Below are 21,035 nucleotides of genomic sequence, written 5' to 3'. Positions count from 1 at the left end.
GGCCACTGTATGCGGGGGGGCTCAGGACTTCATGGCCACCATGACAACCATGGGGCTGTCCCAATATGTTATTGGCCCAATGCATATAAAAGGACACACACTTGATCTGGTTTTCTCGACTGGGCAGGAGGATGGTGATCTGAAAGTGGAGGAATTAACATCTGTCCCTTTGTCATGGTCAGATCACTTCCTGCTGAGGTTTAGACTTCTGGCGGCCTTTCCCCTCTGCAAGGGTGGGGGACCTATTAAAATGGTCCGCCCCCAGAGATTAATGGATTCCGACGGATTCCAGAGGGCTCTGGGGGATTTTCATGCTGGTATGGCTGGTGCTCCTGTTGAAGCCCAGGTCGCTTTGTGGAATGCAGAGATGACTCGGGCGGTTGACACAATCGCGCCCAAGCGCCCTCTCCCTCTGAGCAGAGCCCGGCCAGCTCCTTGGTATACACCTGAGCTGAGGGCAATGAAGCAAGAGGGGAGATGGCTAGAACGCAGGTGGAGGAAAACTCGTGCTGAGTCTGACCGAGCACAGGTAAGAGCCCACTATCGAGCCTACTCTGTGGTGGTGAGGGTGGCAAAGAGACAGTTCTTTTCCACCAGCATTGCATCTTCTCAGTGTCGTCCAGCGGAGCTTTTCCGAGTGGTTCACAGCCTGTTACATTCTGGGACAGGGAGAGAGATGGTGGAACCCTCGGTAGCACGCTGTGACAAGTTTGCATAGCACTTTGTGGATAAAGTCGCTCAGATTCGTCATGAATTGAACACCACCATTAATGCAGTTCCATTGGTAGAGGCGTTCAGAGCACCGTCTGGTCCAGTTTTATTGGATGAGTTTCAGTTACTGAGGCCTGTGGATGTGGACAAGGTGCTTGGCCAAGTCCAATCGACCACTTGTGTGCTTGACCCTTGCCCTTCATGGCTTATTAAATCAAACACGGAGGGGTTGTCCGGCTGGGTCCAGGAGGTTGTAAATTCCTCCTTGAGAGAGGGAGTGGTGCCTGCCACTTTAAAAGAGGCGGTAATTAGACCACTCCTGAAAAAGCCTAACCTGGACCCAGAGATGTTAACAATTATAGGCCAGTGGCCAACATCCCCTTCCTGGGCAAGGTACTTGAGCGGGTGGTTGTAGGACAGCTCCAGGCACTCTTGAATGAAACGGATTATCCAGATCCATTTCAATCGGCTTCAGGCCTGGTTTTGGAACGGAAACTGCCTTGGTCACCCTGTGGGATGACCTCTGCCGGGAGAGGGACAGGGGGAGTGTGACCCTGTTGATTCTCCTGGACCTCTCAGCGGCTTTCGATACCATCGACCATGGTATCCTTCTGGATAGGTTGTCTGGGTTAGGAGTTGGAGGCACTGCACTACAGTGGTTCCGCTCCTACTTGGATGGCCGATTCCAGAAGGTGGTGCTGGGGGATTATTGCTCTGTGCCATGGCAATTGTGCCATGGGGTTCCACAGGGCTCTATTTTATCCCCCATGCTGTTTAACATCTACATGAAACCGCTGGGGGAGGTTATCCGGAGGTGTGGGCTGAGGTGCCATCAATATGCAGATGACACCCAGCTCTACCTCTCTTTCTCATCAAAACCAGGTGAGGCAGTGGCTGTTCTGAATCAGTGCCTGGGCATGGTAATGGACTGGATGAGGGCCAATAAACTGAAACTCAATCCAGACAAGACGGAGGTACTGTTAGTGGGTGGTTCGTCTGCCCGGCTAGGTGATATTCAGCCTGTTCTGGAGGCAGTTGCACTCCCCCTAAAGGATCAGGTTCGTAGTTTGGGGGTGCTCTTGGATCCAGAACTGTCACTTGAGGCACAGGTGAACTCAGTGGCATGGAGCACTTTTTATCAGCTTAGGCTGGTATACCAACTACGCCCTTATCTGGACAGAGATAGCCTAGCTACAGTTATCCATGCTCTGATAACTTCTCGTCTGGATTACTGCAATGCATTATATGTGGGGCTGCCTTTGAAAACGGTCCGGAAACTTCAGCTGGTTCAAAATAGGGCAGCAAGATTGTTAACAGGGACTGGCCTGCGAGCTCATATTACGCCAGTACTTTTCCAGCTGCACTGGCTGCCAGTCCATTTCCGGGCCCGATTCAAAGTGCTGGTGTTAACATTCAAAGCTCTTAACGGCTTGGGGCCAGGTTACCTGAAGGATCGCCTCCTCCCATATGTGCCTGCCCGGACCTTAAGATCATCATCAGCGGCCCTTCTCCGTGAGCCCCTGCCAAAGGAAGTGAGGTGGGTGGCTACTAGGAGGAGGGCTTTTTCTGCTGTGGCACCCTGGCTCTGGAATGAGCTCCTTAGTGAGGTTCGCCTGGCACCTACATTGTATTCCTTTCAGCGCCAGGTGAAGACCTTTTTATTTTCCCAGGCATTTTAGCTTTCTAAATTTTTATCTTTGCTGTTTTAAATCTGTATTTTAAACTCCTGCACTGCTGCTAGGTTTTATTGTGGTTGTATTGTTATATTGTGGTTTTAATGTTCTATATATTTTAAATTGTTTTATTGTGTGTTTGGTTTTAATTTTTGTGAACCGCCCAGGGAGCTTTGGCTATTGGGCGGTATAGAAATTAAATAAATAAATAAATAAAATAAATTCCTGACCCAGTTGGGAACTGGCAGCATCCCTAACCTTAATGCTTGGGCAGATTGATATAGGGAGAGGTGCTCCTGCAAAAGTTTGGGTCCCAAGCCATTTAGGGCTTTAAAGGTAAGGACCAACACTTTGAATTAGGCTTGAAAGTGAATAGCTAGCTATTGCAGCTCCTTCAGAATCAGTGTAATATGAATCTACCTAACTGGACTATTTACAATACTGGCCACTGTACTTTCACCGTCTGCCAAGTTATCTTCAAGGGCAGCTTCACAACACATGACATTAATCCAATTGGGAGGGTACTAGTCCCACTGTAGGCATACTATTCCAGTCCAGGAATGGTCATACCTGATGAGCCAGCCAAGAGTGGTAAAAGTCACTACTAAACACAAAGGCCACCTGAGTTTCAAAATGGGATGAAGGGGCATCCCCAAGCTATGCAGCTTCTTGGAATGCAACTTTGCCTAAAACAGTCTGTACACCAAATTCCCAGATGCCCACCACTTTCTGTATGACTTAGGAGCTTTCTAATATTGATTAATTACTAATTATACCCAGTCTGTTCAGGCGGTATCACTGCCACCACCACTTCCAATTTGCCATATTTCCTTGGCTGGGCTGGGAGCACCCTTGGACTTTATAAATCTGAACATAATAAGCAAGGTTGAGGATAAGGTGTTGTGGGGCAGATCTGTGACAAAGGTGGCCCTGTGCAAGAGACCTGCAAAATTTCATAAGAATAGCTACAGGGCCTACGGGGTTATGATGGATGAAAAACAGTTTAAAATTGTTTTGTTTTGTTTTCTGCTCAGTTGGCACCAAAGTCACATAAAGTGCAGGAGGACAGGGGTGGATGATGGTTGTGGAGCATACAGTGGCAGAGGCAGGCAGAAAGACCTAGACATCCAGAATTTTTCCAGGAAGCACCTGAAGCACAGCCTCCCAGGTAGGGATATCGGAGAATTTCTCCACGAATCTCCGGGAGGCTGAATGCCAATGCATTCGGCCCCCTGAAATTGGTGGAGAAATGGTCCGCCACCCCTCGGGATGGGACTTACCTTCGGCGAATGTCCCTGGCGGCGGTGGCTCCCAGCGGTGGTTTGGCGGCGGGGCGGCGGCCGATCTTCCGACCGGCTGCCGCCGCCGCCATTTCCAAGTAAAAAAAACAAAACAACAACAAACGTGATAGGCTATGTAAAGATTTACATAGCCTATCACAGCTAGATTTTCAAAAAGCACCATGATAGGCTACGTAAATCTTTACGTAGCCTATCACGGCTGACTAGGGATGGACGAAAGTCACTTACCTGTCCTCGAAGCTTGTTCGCGGTGGGGGGGAGGCGCTTCACTGCTCCCCCCACGAAGTTCAGGCCGGGGGGGAGGCTTCCTGCCTCGCCCGGCCGAAATTCAGGCCAGGGAGGAGGCGCCTCGTCTCGCCTGGCCGCGAACTAAAAAGTTTTTTTAAAAAAACAAAAGACCCCGTGATAGGCTACTTGACGATTAACGTAGCCTATCACGGCTGACTTTGCAAATCACGGGGGCGTTTTTTTTTCTTCTTTGATTGGAATGGCGGCGGCGGCAGCCGGTCGAAAGACCGGCTGCCGCTCCTGCCCTGGGCGAACACCCGCTGAACCACCGGCCGGACCCGCCGCCGGGAGGGACATTCGCCAAAGGTAAGTCCCATCCCAGGGGGGTGCGGGGTGCGGGGGGGGTGGAGAATTTTTCCCCAAAACTTGTTCAGGGGGCCGAACACGTTGGTGCTCGGCCCCCCGAAGTTTCGGGGAGAAATTCTCCGCCAACCCTATGGCTGACTTTGAAAAAAAAAAAAGCGCGTACGCAAATGGCGGCGCCCATGGGCGCCGCCATTTGCGTTCCTTATTTTGGCACGGGCAGTCTACGTAAATCTTTACGTAGACTACAGCGAAAATAAGGGCAACACAAATAGTGTTGCCCTTATTTTCGCCATAGTCTACGTAAATCTTTACATAGACTACCCGTGCCAAAATGAGGAACGGAAATGGCGGCGCCCATGGGCGCCGCCATTTGCGTACGCGCTTTTTTTTTTTCAAAGTCAGTTGTGATAGGCTACGTAAAGATTTACGTAGCCTATCATGGCTGATTGCAGGCCAGGGATGCAAACGGCGGTGGCTATGGCCTCCGCCATTTGCGTCCCGGCAGGAGATGAACTTTCGAGGCCGGAGAGGTGGGGCGCTCCCCCCCGGCCAGAATTTTGGCAGGGAGGGATGGGGCGCCTTCCCCCCCGGCCAGAATTTCGGGGGGGAGGGACAGGGCGCCTCCCCCCCTCCCAGAATTTCGGGGGGAGGGACGGAGCGCCTACCCCCACCGCGAAGCAAGCTTCGGGATCAGGTAATTGACTTTCATCCATCCCTACTCCCAGGTCCCCAGACTCCACCAAAAATCTCTTAGCATTCCTGTTCCTGGGAGAGAGAACTGGAAAAGGACACTGAAGTCCTCTGACATATTACTTCAACATGTCTCCCCCAAAGCACTGTGATTGAAGACCCTTGGTAAAACCTTTTGCTGTGATTAGTAGGTAAAGCTACCAGTCTTCTCTCCTTTCCCTCTCTCCTCACCCTGGCATATATGAAGAGCTTGGGGGAAAATGTATCAGTTTTTGCAGTCACAATAGCACTATTCAGTCTTGCTAAACCCGAATAGGCTAAACATGTAAGGAGAAGGAGCGGTCCAGTCCCATCCCTGTTCCTCATCACATTTCATTGCCCTCTATTTGTGGATGGCGACAGTCTGAACAGGAGAGTCTCCTGTGTCTGTGGAGGCTTTCCACATGATTTAGAATCCTGTCTTTGTGTAGCTCTGAATTTAGGGATGTATGAATCCCTTACCTCATTCTGCATGGGGTCATTCGCGGTGGGGGAGAGGCGCTCCCCCCAAAATTCTCCCTGGCTGGCTCTGCTCCGCAGTGACTCTGCGGAGATGCTGGCCGGGGCTGCCTGCAGCCAGACATCCAGCCGCTGGGCTGCACAGGGACGCAAATGGTGGCCGCCGTAGCCGCCGCCATTTGCGTTCCCTTTTTTGCCATGATAGGCTATGTAAATATTTATGTAGCCTATCACGGCCTCCGCAGGGATGCAAGTGGCATCCCTGCATTAGCCGTGATAGGCTACGTAAGTATTTACGTAGCCTATCATGGCAATAATGAAGAAGCGAATGGCGGCTGCAGATGCGGCCGCCATTTGCAAAGCAGCACGAACGGCACCAGATAAGTGCTCCGTTTCGTGCGCCTTTTGCGGGGTGGTGGGGCGGGTGGCTTTGTTTCGCCACGGATTTTGGGGAGCCGAATGCACTGGCATTTGGCCTCACTGAGATCTGTGGTGGAATTCTCTGACATCCCTATCTGAATTATAAATGAAGCTTCAGGCGGGTTCAGGTTCTATTCAGTCTGCTTTGGAGGAGTCCTGGTTCACTTCAGGTATCTCTGAATCAGTCCGATTCGGTATTGAATTTGGGATTCATCCAAATGTGATATACCCCTGCTGGTATATTGATGAAGCCTGACTTAGGCTGAAGTCCTAGGCATACTTACTGGGGGAGTTAATTACATTTGACTGAATAGGACTTACAACAGGCTTAGGATTTCATTATTAGATGCCAGTTATAGATGTAGTAGCAAAACATAAGGTTGGATCCGAATTTAGTCTTTCTTAAAGTAGGCCCATTGATATCAATGGAACTTAAGTTAGTCGCAACTTAGCTGCCCCATAGGTTTCAATAGGCCTACTCTAAGTATGACTAAATCTGGATCCAATCCATAAAATATAAATAAGAGAACATGGTTATTAAATGACACACTATGGGCAGTATGCAATTTGACACTACCACCAATGTAAATTAAGTTGCGCTAGCCTCTGGCACACCACCAGTAGTGTTTGCCCGCACAATGGGTTTCCCTAGAAAATCTGTCATGCTGGCAAATTCTATTGGCATTGCACTAGTGGTCGCTTACACTAGTTCAATGTAATTTCTGTTAGCCGTAGTATCGAACTGGATACTGCCCTTTGCTTTAAAGTCTAACATTATTGCTGTGAAATAATATGTGAACAACAATTACATACAACCAGAATATCTACTTCAATATCTTGGTTTTCAGTTACCATATTTCTTGTAAAATGACAAACTGAGGAAAACATTTTCCAATGTAAGAGTTAATCTGAACAAAAACAATTTATTTTTGTTTAAACATATAAACAATGTGTTGAAAAAACACTGTAGTATTCTGTGCTAATTTCACAACAGTTAAAAATGGAGCAAACCTACCTAGTTATATGCTTGTGTAAATGTCCTTTTCAGTACAATGCTTCTCTGTTGGGTCACACTGATGTAACTCAGGAGATAATCTGGCCTACAATATTCCCTTTGGAAAATGCATTGTTTTTCTTTCGTGTATTATGGACTTGTGTATGTGAAAGGACAAAAAAAAATTGAGGAAGATTGATTCCTTTTCATATTGTGGCATATTGTCTCTGATTCTGAATAGAAGTGTTTTGAGCAGAAATACCTATGAGGCCAGGCACACTGTAGCCCTGAGCCTCCTGCTTTTTATCGTTAGCAGTGAACACAATTTTAGAGGTGGTGACCCTCATTTGTCATACTGTCACCAAGCTGCCATTTCTTTACAAGCTCACCTATGAGCCTGAGCTGCACAAAATAAATGAGTCCACAGCATCCATAAAGAAACTCTACATTTTCTAGTTTAGAAAACAAATCATTGTTGATTTTCTAAGAATTGTCTTTTTGAATCAGATCAAAGGTCTAATGTAAACTGGTGTCTCCAGCACTGGCTAGCGAGAGTTCCTCGTGGAAATTCAGAAGTAGGGCATAAAGATAATGATCCTCTATAGCAGGTATAGGTAACCCAGTGCCCTTGAGATGTTTGAGCTACAACTTTCACAGCCCCAAACCATTTGCCATGCTGCACGTGGCTGATGAGAATTTTAGTCCAAAACATGTGCAGGGCACCAGGTTGCTTACCTCTGCCCTTTTGATTATCTGGAAGGTCCAGTCACTGGGCCTGCATCTGAATTTATGAAAGTTTAATTTAATTATCATTGCTATATCCATTGGTTCAATCATTTTTAAATTCATCTAAGCTAGTGGCCATAATCACACTTTGTGATAGTGAATTCCATAAATTATGACTTCTGTAAAGTAATATTTCCTTTTGTCTATGCTAAGGACTGAAGAATACATTGGGTTGGATCCAGCTTCTTTTCTGCTGGTGGGATATTCTCTGAATGGAAGTCTGCTCAGGACTCTCCTGTTGGCAGAAAGTGGTGGTGGGGGGGTAATCTTTGCCAATTCCCCTCACCCAATGCCCCCTCCCCCAGATCTGGAAGGTTCCCCAATGCTACAGAATGGGACAGGCATACAGAACTGCAGGAGGCAGGGAGAATTAATGAAGATCTTCACCTCCTCCATTCCATCAGGAATAAGCCCCATTGAATTTAATGGGATTTACTTCTGAGTAGGCCTGTATAGGATTGTACAGTCAGTAAATGTGAAGATGTGGAAATGAGGTGGGAGCAATAAAGCCATGCAGTCATTATAACATATTGTTTGGGTTTCAACCTACTTCCAATCAATTTAAATAATCAATTCTATTCTTGTCTTTACCTATGTACCTAATTTTTAGTGCATTATAGAGAATACAGCCAGACTGAAGTAGCATGGATTGTTAGAGTTTATAACAATGATTCATGCTCTATAAAACCATATTTATAACAGAAGCTCATGTTAAGAAAGCCTTATTAAATACACTTTTCAATCAGTGTATGACCATTATATGCATTACTTTTAAACATGTTACTTACCAGTCAGGATACAATACCCACTGTTAGGCAAGCTTCCCTTTCTAGCTAGCTAAAGAGTTAATTTTTTTTTATGTTCTTTCAAAATATGTTTACACTTAAAAAAAGAATTCAAATATTTACAGGGCTAAACCAACTATTTAGTCATCTCTCATGTTTACTGTCCTGTTTCTGCTGTTTCTCAGTTCAACCCACAGTTAGATCTTTGGATTTATATGAGACACAGGTTGAAGTTAGATATTACAGAGATTGTTTGGCTGTTGCTAAATGGAACAGTGCTGAATTTCCTTCTCTTCTGTCCCTCTCTGCTTCTAACAACTAATAAATGCTTGATGTGACATAACAGGCCAGTTCGCATGATATGTGCATTCACCAGTTTGCATATCCAGTGCCTGCTCAAGGGTTGTCATGTCATGCAAACCTGATGAGTGTGGGTTATGTGAGCATTAAACAAACAGACCAGATTAGAACAGACCATGGGTTATGCAAGGGTTAAACAACCCTTGCATAACCCATGCTAGCCGGGTTTGCATGACATGACAACGCTCGAGTGAGCGTTGGATATGCAAAATGGTGCCTGCAGGCACTGCAGCTCATTGTGGGTTAAATAACCCAGGATGAGGTGCACGTTGTCATGCAAACCAGGTCACTGGCATTACAAGTTTTCCTGTACCCGCTTTGCTTCATTGGCTGCTGTTTGGGGTGTGGGGTCACAGCTAGGGAAGGGTGAGAAATTTGGTTGGTTCATTTTTTGAAAAGAAATTATTAAAATTAACAAATTTCTTCATAAACAGGAGAGAAAGAACTTGACATTAAAAAAAATGTGGGAGAAAGCAAAGCTGATAGGTTTTTCCACCCAGGTAGAGAGCTTAGAGTGCTTAATTCATAAACATCTAAGCTTGAATCCCTGTGTATTATTCAACTATGCTTGTGGTGCTGAATTAGGGTTGCCGCCTCTTTTTTCCTGACACATTCCTCATTTTTAACAGCTACAGGGCAGGCAAGTACAACATGGCCCCCTCTATGCTGGGAATAACTGTACCTATTGAATTTCGCCAAAACATATGGGTGAACATTTTGTTTGGTTCATTTTTATTATAAGAACTTACCAACATTTGCAGATATCTTCATATGTGCAATGGAAACTATTTGAGATTTTTAAAAAATTGATTGTGGGTCCTAATGACTTTAATGCTGACTGACCATCACATACTGGTGGATTTTCCTCTTCTTTTTTATATAGTGATGGTATGTTTTTTGGCGCATGTTTCAAAGTATGAGGTTGGTCTCCTTAGGGAAGCTATAACTTCTTCTGTAACCAGACCACTTTTAATTCTATGAATATGGATAGGATCTGCTGGTTGATACTGTATGGATGTATGCTCCATTGTTGCACCAAGGTTTGGTTGTGTTGCAGATAGGGATGTCAGAGAATTTCTCCACGAATCTCAGGGAGGCCGAATGGCAGCGCATTTGGCCCCCCGAAATTGGTGGAGAAACGGTTTGTCCCCCCCGCCTCCCGGGACGGGACTTACCTTGTGTGAATGTCCCTGGCGGCAGTGGCTCCGGCAGCGGTTCGGCGGCGGTTCGGTGGCGGTTCGGCAGCGGTTCAGCGGCGGCAGCTGGTCTTCTGACCGGCTGCCGCCGCCGCCATTTCCAAGTTAAAAAACAAAACAAAACGTGATAGGCTACGTAAAGATTTACGTAGCCTATCACGGCTAGATTTTTTTAAAACACTGTGATAGGCTATGTAAATGTTTACGTAGCCTATCACGGCTGAGTGAAAACAACCACCACCACCACATGTACGCAAATGGCGGCGCCCATGGGCGCCGCCATTTGCATTCTTTATTTTGGCACGTGTAGTCTACGTAAACATTTACGTAGACTACGGCAAAAATAAGGGGAACGCAAATAGCATTCCCCTTATTTTCGCCGGAGTCTACGTAAATGTTTACGTAGACTACACGTGCCAAAATAAGGAACGCAAATGGCGGCGCCCATGGGCGCTGCCATTTGCGTACGCATGTTTGTTTGTTTTTTCACTCAGCCGTGATAGGCTACGTAAACATTAACGTAGCCCATCACGGTTGACTGCAGGGACGCAAACGGCGGCGGCTACGGCTGCCGCCATTTGCGTCCCAGCAGGACAGGATTCGCGGCCAGAGGGATGGGGTGCCTCCCCCCCGGCCAGAATTTAGGGGGGAAAGGATGGGGCACCTCCCGCCCAGCCAGAATTTCAAGGGGGAGGGACGGGGCGCCTCCCCCCCAGCCAGAATTTCAGGGGGAGGGACGGAGCGCCTCACCCCCACTGCGAACTTTCGGGTTCAGGTAAGTGACTTTCGTACATCCCTAGTTGCAGTCCAATGGAATATCCACATTTTTTCCTAATTTTTGCTTAAAATATACTGTGAGCCCATTGCCACTCAGCAGAGATACTTGCATAGGGCAGGGAGACCACTGGCTACTTGTTGCAAATGAGTGGCAATTAGGGATGGACAAATCTGTCACTTTGCTTTCTCCTGTATTTGACTTCTTAAAATCTCAAGTTCTTTCTGTCCCATATGAAGAAATGTGCAAATGTTGGTAAATTCTTATTTTAAAAAATTGAACCGAACCAAAATCCTCACCCATCTGCACCAGCCAAATTCAGGTAAGCTATTCATAGCATGGAGAGAGGACAATGTTGTACTTGTCTTCTATATAGCTGTTAAAGATGGGGAGCCTATCAGAAAAAAGGAGGTGGCAAGCCTTTCAGCATGCTGCTTGCTATGACCACTTTTCTTCTTACCTTCTCAAATAATTTATGTAATGAAATACAAAAAGTGCCTAAGGTTTTTCTGTCATCATTTCTCATTTAAATAAATCTATCATTTTGTCAAGTGGTCATCAAATAATTCATTATCCTGTCTAGGAGTGTTCTTTATCACAAAGTGTCATTCATTGGATTGACACTTTAATAGAAATTAATAGTGATTACTCATGATTACTGTACTTGCTCCCAAATCTTACATAATACTTATGTACACTTTTATTTAAGGAACCCAAAGCACTTTATAGGTATTCATCTACAGTGTACAAACCCATTTTAAAAAGTAGAGTTTTGTGTTTTGTACCCAAATGGGTATGAAAGCAGGGTGCCCTTCTTTCTGCAGGCATCTTCACTGCTTGCAAACATCATACTTTTCCGTGAAGAAGAACTAGCTCTTTGTGGTATGCCATATTTTGTCCTCTAAAATTCACTAGCCAAACATGAGGGGGGAAATTACAAAACTACTGAGTAGTTATATCTAATAGTTCTTGGTTCACTTCACATGCTGCTGAAGCCTAGCTTGTAGGATTTTGAGCATAACCTTGCTGGCATGTGAAACGAGTGCAATTGTACGGTAGTTTGAACACTCTTTGGCATTGCCCTTCTTTGGAATTGGAATGTAAACTGACCTTTTCCAGTCTTGTGGCCACTGTTGAGTGTTCCAAATTTGTTGGCATATTGAGTGCAGCACTTTAACAGCATCATCTTTTAGGATATTAAATAGCTCAGCTGGAATGCTGTCATCTCTGCTAGCTTTGTTGTTAGTAATGCTTCCTAAGGCCCACTTGACTTCACTCTCTAGGACGTCCAGCTCAAGTTCAGTGACCGCACTATCATGGCTATCAGGGACATTCAGATCTTTCCTGTATAGTTCTTCTGTGTATTCTTGCCACCTCTTCTTAATCTCATCTGCTTCTGTTAGGTCCCTGCCTTCTTTGTCCTTTATCATGCCCGTCTTTGCACAAAACGTTCCCTTGAGATCTCCGATTTTCTTGAAAAGATCCCTAGTGTTTCCCATTCTATTGTTTTCCTCGATTTCTTTGCATTGTTCATTTAAGAAGGCCTTCTTGTCTCTCCTTGCTATTCTCTGGAACTCTGCATTCAGTTGGGTATATCTTCCCCTTTCTCCCTTGCTTTTCACTTCCCTTCTTTCTTCAGCTACTTGTAAAGCCTCCTCAGACAGCCACTTGGCTTTCTTGCATTTCTTTTTCTTTGGGATGGATTGAGTTGCTGCCTCCTGAACAATGTTATGGACCTCCGTCCATAGTTCCTCAGGCACTCTGTCTATCAGATCTAATCCCTGAAATCTATTCCTCACCTCCACTGTATATTCATAAGGGATATGATTTAGGTCATACCTGAATGGTTTAGTGGTTTTCCCGACGTTCTTCAATTTAAGCCGAAATTTTGCAATAAGAAGCTCATGATCTGAGCCACAGTCAGCTCCAGGTCTTGTTTTTACTGACTGTATAGAGCTTCTCTATCTTTGGCTGCAAAGTACATAATCAATCTGATTTCGATATTGACCTTTACTTTAAAAGGCGGTTAACTTTAACTTTTTTAAAACAAAAAGTATGAGTTAAAAGTTTTAAAACAAAACAAAACAAAATCTGTCTTTCCCAGAGATTCCCCTAACTTAGGGAGCAATCCTGTGGCTGCTAGTCAGCAGCTAGATGGCCATGGGTTACATTGGTTTCTGGGAACTGACCTCGGAGCACGGGCTTTGAGGTTGGTTCCCAGAGAACTGACCTCCCCCACTCACGCTCCTTGCAGGCAGTTCAGAATGGCCCTTCACTCCGTGCTTGGAAGAGGAGCGCATAGTGGCGAAAATGGAGCGTTCCAGGGTGGGGAAGGTGGAAATGCCAGTACAACACATCCTATGTCTCATCCACTTCCCCTGCTGCGCCTTCCCGTGGCTAGACAGCCAAAATTTGTTGTCTAACCACAAACGCAGGGTGGCTGAAGCACAGAGGGAATGATCCCCTCCATGCTTCTGCCTTGCATTGGATAGGCAGTTGCCTCCAAGTTTGGAGGTGGCTGCCTATTACGATAGGATTGCACCCTCCGATACTCTTTAGGACTCTGTATAGAACTATTTTTTTTTTTTAAATTAACTTAGGACTTCTTGTTTGAGAGAGAGAGAGTAGCATGCCCTCCTATGAGATATCATATCTTAAGAATTACAAGTCCTAGTGTTTCTAAGTTCATGCTGGCACTTTCTGTGCACTTGCAGAACTTACCAGGGCAGCCAATTGGCTGCAGGGGAGGGAACAAACTCAAACAAGCTGAGACATTGATCCCAGTTAAATGGGAGCCATTTCTGCTGCTAAATTTACTGGACCCAGAAGATGAAAAAGGCAAATTGCATGTTGGGCATAATTAGAAAAGGAACTGAAAATAACACTGCCAATATCATACTGCTTTGGAGTGACCATACCTGGAATACTGTGAACTGTTCTCAAAAAAGGCATTGTAGAGTTGGAAAAGTTTCAGAAAAGGGCAACAAAAATTATCAAGGGGCCATAACAACTCCCCTTCGAGGAAAGGTTACAGTGGCTGGAACTGTTTAGCTTAGAAAAAAGGTGAATAAGGGGAGACATGATAGATATGTACAAAATTATGCATGATGTGGAGGAAGTGGATAGGAAGACATTTTTCTCACTCACTCAGAATACTAGAACTCGGGGTCATCCCATGAAGCTGATTGGTGGGAGCTTCAGCACAGATAAATGGCAGAACTTCTTCACATAGCACATTATTAAACTATGGAATTCACTTTGACAAGATGGAGTGGTGGCCACTGATGGCTTTAAAAGGGAATACAGAAATTCATGGAGGATAAGGCCATTAATAGCTGCTGGCCACGATGGCTATATATTATCTGTAATATTGGAGGCAATATTCCATTCAGTACCAGTTCAGGGGGAATGTGAGCAGGAGGGTACAATTGCACTTGTACCCTGCTTGTGTTGTGGGCTTCTTGCAGGCAGTTGGTTGAGCACTGTGTGAACAGAATGCTGGAGCCTGGAGTAGACAGGCCCTTGGCTTGATCCAGCATGGTTCTTCTTACATTCTTATATGTGAGTAAATAAGCTGTCCTAATTGACAAGTTTATAAGCCTACCTGAGATTTATCGAGTGGGCATTTGTGATAAATTTATATCAGAATTCTGGACATTTTTGGAGCAGTGCTAAGTTTCCTGAAATAGCAATCATAATTTCATATTCATATATTAAGATACATGCACCACAATATTTCTGTGTTGAAGTAAATGTGTGTTGCTAAAATATATGTTAAAAGTGCCTCTTCATGTGACCCTTTTTAGTTCACCCCCACTGAAAATTGATCCTTACAAAATGCCCTCTACCCCCTCCTTGCTTCAGCAGCCTAGTTCTCAAAGCCCCCACTCCATGTTGCAAAGCTCCATCTCCTGCAGATGCTTTGAATGGCTCTCTTCTTTATTACTTCAGAATATTCCAGGGACTATTTAAAATAATTGAACAACATGATGAGTGTTAACAGTTTCTTCATAATTAAGTCATGATGACACTGATCCTGACAACAACAATTTACAATTTGAATGTGTGTGTTTTTACCTTTTGAGCAATAAAAATGGTAAGAACAGAGGTTTTCTGTGGAAAAAGCTTTCATTTGTCACCTGATTATTAATATCTTCTTTCTGGTTATTCTGGTATACCAATGATGCATTGATTTTATATACATGGAGAAAGTAAGAAGGATAGGATGTAGGTATTAGTAAATCATTATTCTGAAAACTGTATGATAAGTAGAACATTGTTTTGGGGTAAAGCAGGGTGAGTTCGAAGTGAATTAGTGTGCTTCTGTGGGTTTATGGAAAAGAAACCCAGTAAATGTAATTGAAAATGAAAAATAATGCTAATAGTGAATTGCCTATTCTGCACACATTTGTCATGAATAAACTTAACTTTTAACTAGTTACCTTTTTTTAAACTTACCTTTCAACTACTTGGAAGTGTAACTATTTAACTTTTAACTAAGCTCAAATTAATTTGAATGGCTGCTAACTTTTAACTGAATATTTTTCAAAAATGCATTAACTTTATAACGAATAAAGTGACTAATATTGACTGGCTGGCATTTTATATGTTTGTTTGTTTGTTAAATAGTGGCATTTAACAGACTAAAAGAGGACAGGGCATTATACTGGATTAAATTTGATATTGCATGAGTGGACTTCCCCTATCCCCTTGCTCTCCTGTCCCTTTAATTCTTTTTCTCTTCTTCTTTTAATATTTCTATACCTCCCAATAGCCAAAGCTCTCTGGGCAGTTCACAAACATTAAAACCAAAAGTGCAGCATAAACAATCTTCATTGTGCTCCCCCTCAATGTTTCCCCCGGTCTGCTCTAGAGGGTGAAAATTTGGGGACACAGGGGGAATGTAGGGGGGACAGGAAATCCATTCCAACAGAAGTTTCTGTTCCACTGGCAGAGAGTAAGTGTTGGATATAACCCAATATAAAATTTGACACAGGAAAGCAAAAGAGGAATGTGAGGGAAGTGGAGGCAGGGGTAAATAAGGGAAGAATGTGCAGTTATTTCAGCTGCACATGCTTAGGTTTGGTTAGGCTTTGGAACTAGGGCAGGAGTAAGGCAACATTTTTGGGCCTGCAGGCACATTTGACATTTTGAAAAAGTGTCCTGGGCACCACCACAAGTTGCAATAGGGTGGTGGTAAAATGTAGAGAGACACCCCCCCCCTCTCACTCTTCTTGGGTCCCCATTCTAGATTCTCACTTTTCTTGCTATCCCTTTCTGGATTCTCATTTTTCTTGATAATCCCTCCTGCTGTTTTTTTGGCAGGGTACCCTTTTCCCCACCTCTATTAAAGTCAATGGAGCAAGATCGTTCCATTGAGGAAAGTGTGCTGGTCACAGGCACACTTAGGGATCTTGACAGGCACCATCAGTGTTGCGTTGCAGACCCTTGAACTAGGGTTTTTTTGCCAAAGGCTTAATGGGAAAGCTGGATTTTGAGGAGGGATTGAATGAAATAAGGAAGGTGGCATGATGCAAGGTCATACAGCCAGAAATTATAACTCAATACACATTCATAGAGCTTGTTTACATGATGGTCTGGTTTGCATGTCAGTTGTTCTTTTAAAAGAATTCTGGCTTACTATGAGTGTCCCAGAATGCTAGTGTATCATTACACTCTATCGCTCCCACTTAGCATTTCATACCAGCAGGAGGAGCTAAACAAGCCAGGGACTCTCTATATCTGGCTTGGTTAGTGTGACAGCCAAACCAGGAACTCTGACTTGTCTCTCCCACAACAAGTCAGAGTCGTAAGCTCGGGTTTGTTCTTGGCTTATGATTATGACTAACTAAACCAGAGATGAAGAGTCCTTGGCTTGTTTAGCTTCTCTCGAATGCAGGAGGAGCCAAGTGGGAACATAGCACACTGGATTATTTATGGTTTTATTACTGTGCTATCATAACACAGCCAACATGTGTCTTTTGAAGAAATTATTACATCTACAAATGCATTGTTATTTTTCCTGTCATTTTCTTCCTTTTGTATGTCATAGTATTCCTTTTGCATGGACCATAGTATGGTCATAGTACACTTCCATACAGATAAACTCTTTGGAAGTATAGCCAGAGCTTAACTCACTAAAAAGCATTGAGGCACTTTTCATGAGTTATGCTAATGTGTTTTATAGCAGTTGGGCAGTAAATTAATGAAACAGCTAAAAGTTCTTGCAAATATTTGCTTATGTAACTATTTTCTCATAGAAGTGCCATGTGTCCCAGGAGGAATCCATTCTTGATTAACAATCATTTAACCAAATAAAGGTTTCAGGGTTAAAACAACATGGGCAATGTGACTACTTTTACATGGGACAATTGGTCTTGTTTTACACAAAGGAGTAAGACATGGCTTCACTGATGTGGTGGAACCACCTCCATTAGTGAGGTCAGGAAGACTAGAAGCACTGCGACTTTCCAATTATCTCTGGACAAATCCACACAAAATTAGATGCTGCTAATGAAGTCATTACTTCAGCCTAAGCACATTTTAATGTATTGGATGGACATCACTTTTCTTCATTGAACAGATCCATTAACTAAGGAGTTATCGCATGGAATGTTTTGCCTTAGCTAATCCTTAATGCATTTTTCTATTAACAGATACAGAAGTGGTGTATAAAAACAGGCATGGACATGTTGTTAAACTGAATGTAGAAACAAATACAACTACAGTATTGCTGGAAAATGCAACTTTTGTAAGTATTAATTCTTTATGATTAATATGAACATATATTGCTGAATTTTCTCTGAATCATTAAAGATTTTCGTAAAATCCAGAGAACCACATATCAAAATACATACCAAGCAGAGCTTCTTTGCTCCCTCCCTCAAAATCCCCAAATACGTTCCCCACCCCATAATCCTGGTTCAGACTCTTAAGGCACAGTTTCAAACACACTGTGCAATATGGCATGGGGCATTGCTTCTCACTGTCTGTGGATGTGGAACATCTTCACTTCTTTCCAGACCGTTCTAGATATGTAGATGATGAGATCAAAAAATGCAATCAGGAGCTGATAGAGTATGCACAGGGAAGGTAGACACACGCTCTTACTGACTGTAACATCAAGTGGTGATTTCCATGCTTTGCTCCTGAATAATGGAGATCACTATTAAACTCAGTCAGACTTACCTCTGACTAGACATGTATAGGGTTGCACATCGGTTCAGCAACTTGGATAGCTCCTTTAGAGCTCTGACTGGTTCTGACTGAAACCCAGAGTGGATTTACTGCCCCACTGACCTAGAAGCCACCAGTCTCTACTGTTTTCCACCCTCCAAGTCTGTTGCATGGTGGTTCTGTGTGAATGTTTTAGAAATGGAAATAAATCCATATAGATTTTTTTTAATGTATGCATTTTTCTTCATGCATTTTTCCAATGTGTGCATTTAATTGGGCGCATTTTCAGCAGCCCTTCTCCGTGAGCCCCTGCCAAAGGAAGTGAGGCGGGTGGTTACTAGGAGGAGGGCTTTTTCAGCTGTGGCACCCTGCCTGTGGAATGAGCTCCCTGCCCTAGTGAGGTTTGCCTGGCACCTACATTGTATTCCTTTTGGCGCCAGGTGAAGACCTTTTTATTTTCCCAGGCATTTTAGCATTTTAGCTTTCTAGACTTTTAGCTTTGCTGTTTTAAATCTGTATTTTAAATTCCTGCACTGCTTCTAGGTTTTATTGTGGTTGTATTGTTATATTGTGGTTTTAATGTTCTATATATTTTAAATTGTTTTATTGTGTGCCGTTTGGTTTTAATTTTTGTGAACCACCCAGAGAGCTTCAGCTATTGGGCAGTATAGAAATGAAATGAATGAATGAATGAATGAATGAATGAATGAATTTTCTGTTACGCAGAATGTATCACACAAGTATGGAAACAAATAGACTTCCAAATACAAAATGTGTCTGGTCCACATCCATTTCTTCGTGATACAGATTGAAGAAATCTACCTCCCCCCTCCAAAAAAATCTGAAAGTGTGGTTTTATTCCATATCTCTAGTTTAGGCTGGGACTCCAATTACAGGAAAAATGGGGAGAAATGAGGGAGTGCCTGGCATTTTGTTCAAAAGATACTAGTAGTATGGAAGTGAGGGTACAAATGGGAGTTGTATGGTGTAGCTGGAAATGCGGGACAGATAGACTTTCTACCTCTGCTCTTCAAAATAAATGAATATGAATTTTCCTTTTTTGCAATTATTTGGTAACTATTCATAATACAATATGCATGTTGTTTGAAATGTCTGATGTCTGAACTTGTAGCATCTTGAGTGTTCTGAAGAGAGCACTAAAGATGGAGCGCTGACTTTCAACAGGTGGCTTGGGACCTACTTAACAACCTAAGGTGGATAGCCCAAGACAACACTGCCATCTTTCATTGTTGCTTGGGACATGTTTGTTTGTTTGTTTCAAAAGAGAGAAAGGTGGTGAGGAGAATTACCAAGAGAGAGAAAGACAGTTTGAAATAGGGAACTAGGAAGGGAAAGACAGACATATTGGTAAAAATTTAAATGGTCTAGTGTCACAGATTGGTGATAAACATAGGCTTGAACAAGTTGAAGGCAGCTACACTCATGAATGTATTTTAGAAATTACAGTAGCTTTAAGAAAAACTAGTAATTTCCCAGCTGCTTTTGCTGATTCATGTAAGATTAGTGAAATACCATCAGCATATAAACCAATCTTATATTCATTTGATCAGACTTCTATCTCAGATATTGGGCAATTTGTCTGTTACCTTGACACCCAGGTTGGCAGGAAAAAATAGCAATGTGTACTTAATTATAATAATTATCTCTTGGTGGAAACAAAATTGCATATCAGTTGATTGGCAACCATATCAATCATTAAATAGGACCTAATAAATGAAAGTTATGTAATGAAACTTACAAAAGTCTTGATACTTCTGGCAAACACAAATGCAGAGGGACATTCTAAATTCGTTTACTAAAAGGTGGCATGAGAAGTTGCTTTTCTCCCTCACTGACTTCATTGCATGGCCTTTAGTTTCAGGGCCACAGTAGCCTGGTAGATTATTTCAGAGTACAGAACTACTTTACCTTCAGGAAAAAAAAAACCACACTAATGTTTGTGTCACTGGAACCTGGATAAGCAAGAAAGGTTGAGGATGGAGAGAGGGGGAAAGGCCCGCGTTGTGGTGGTGTGTCATTCTGTCTTCATTTGACTATTACACTTGCAGTCTATGGTAGTGGCAATACTTGTGGTCATGGTTGTTGAGTGCATTCTTGGGCATAGAGAAAAAGCTGGTTTTGCTTGTTCAAGGAGCATCACATCCTCATGTATCACTGCCAAGTAGAGAATGAAAACTCAGGTCACAAAAGGCACTTTTTTTCAGAAGAGGCAAGAAATTCAATTTGCTACTTGTTTTACACAATTATCCTCTATACTTCAGTCAGTGGAACAGGACTGCCCCCCTCCTCCCACCAAGGATGAGCTGTTTTATCTTCTTTTTTACATGGGTTGTCTAAACTCGCCAGCACTAATTAAATCAATGACTGCCTTGTGTGGGTTTTTAAACAAAGATTTTAAGGAAATGTTGGAGTTATTTCTGAGTTAAAGCACTGAGGTATGTGAGAGAGTCATGTTAAAAATCTAAACTAGAACAAGGTCAGAAAAAAATACTATTCTAAAATAAGACTATTAGGGAAAAACACAATATTTTACTTTCCATCTTTCAAGTTGCAAGCAGTTTCTGTTAGCACTGTACCAGATGCGGTCCTCCAATTTCCTGAAAGTTCTCTTCCCCCATGAAAGAGGTTTCCATTTTTATTTTATTTTTTTGCCTCCTTCTCAGGGCACTTTAGAATTTCTTTTGAATTCATCTCTCTCTCTCTTACACACAACACACACACACAAACACACACACACTTCCCTTCCTTGCAACCCAGGGAGACTAACAACCTATGTGAACACAGTTAAAATATAACTCTAACTTTACAAATACACACCATAATATAATTAAACGATCACAGTACAAGAAAACTGATAAAATATCTGCCTATACACCCAAAGCTTGTACAAATACGTCTTTAGCTGGTGCCTGAATCTGTGCTGGACAGCTGAATCTCTACTGGATTGATAGTTTGGTGGTATTTTTGAGCTTACCTTATCATTAGAAGGTGGCTGATGGTGTTGTGTGTGTGTGTTTTCCTTTCTGTTACACATATCTCTATCTCTTTGTAGCCT

At 43.3% G+C, this 21,035-nt stretch overlaps 1 protein-coding gene across 1 annotated transcript in view; it reads left to right on the top strand.

Moving 5' to 3' along the window:
- Nucleotides 1-21,035, top strand: part of DPP10 (dipeptidyl peptidase like 10) — a 561,648-nt gene that overhangs the window by 246,340 nt on the left and 294,273 nt on the right. The window contains exon 4 of the mRNA XM_084808348.1: nt 17,440-17,534. Coding sequence (XP_084664474.1) covers nt 17,440-17,534 — 95 coding nt within the window. The remainder of the gene's footprint in view (nt 1-17,439; nt 17,535-21,035) is intronic.

The sequence above is a fragment of the Heloderma suspectum genome, chromosome 1 (assembly GCF_057233095.1).
Source record: "Heloderma suspectum isolate Gila_16-S chromosome 1, 16-S_ref, whole genome shotgun sequence".
Lineage (NCBI taxonomy): Eukaryota > Metazoa > Chordata > Lepidosauria > Squamata > Helodermatidae > Heloderma > Heloderma suspectum.
This window is presented reverse-complemented; position numbering and strand designations above follow the sequence as displayed.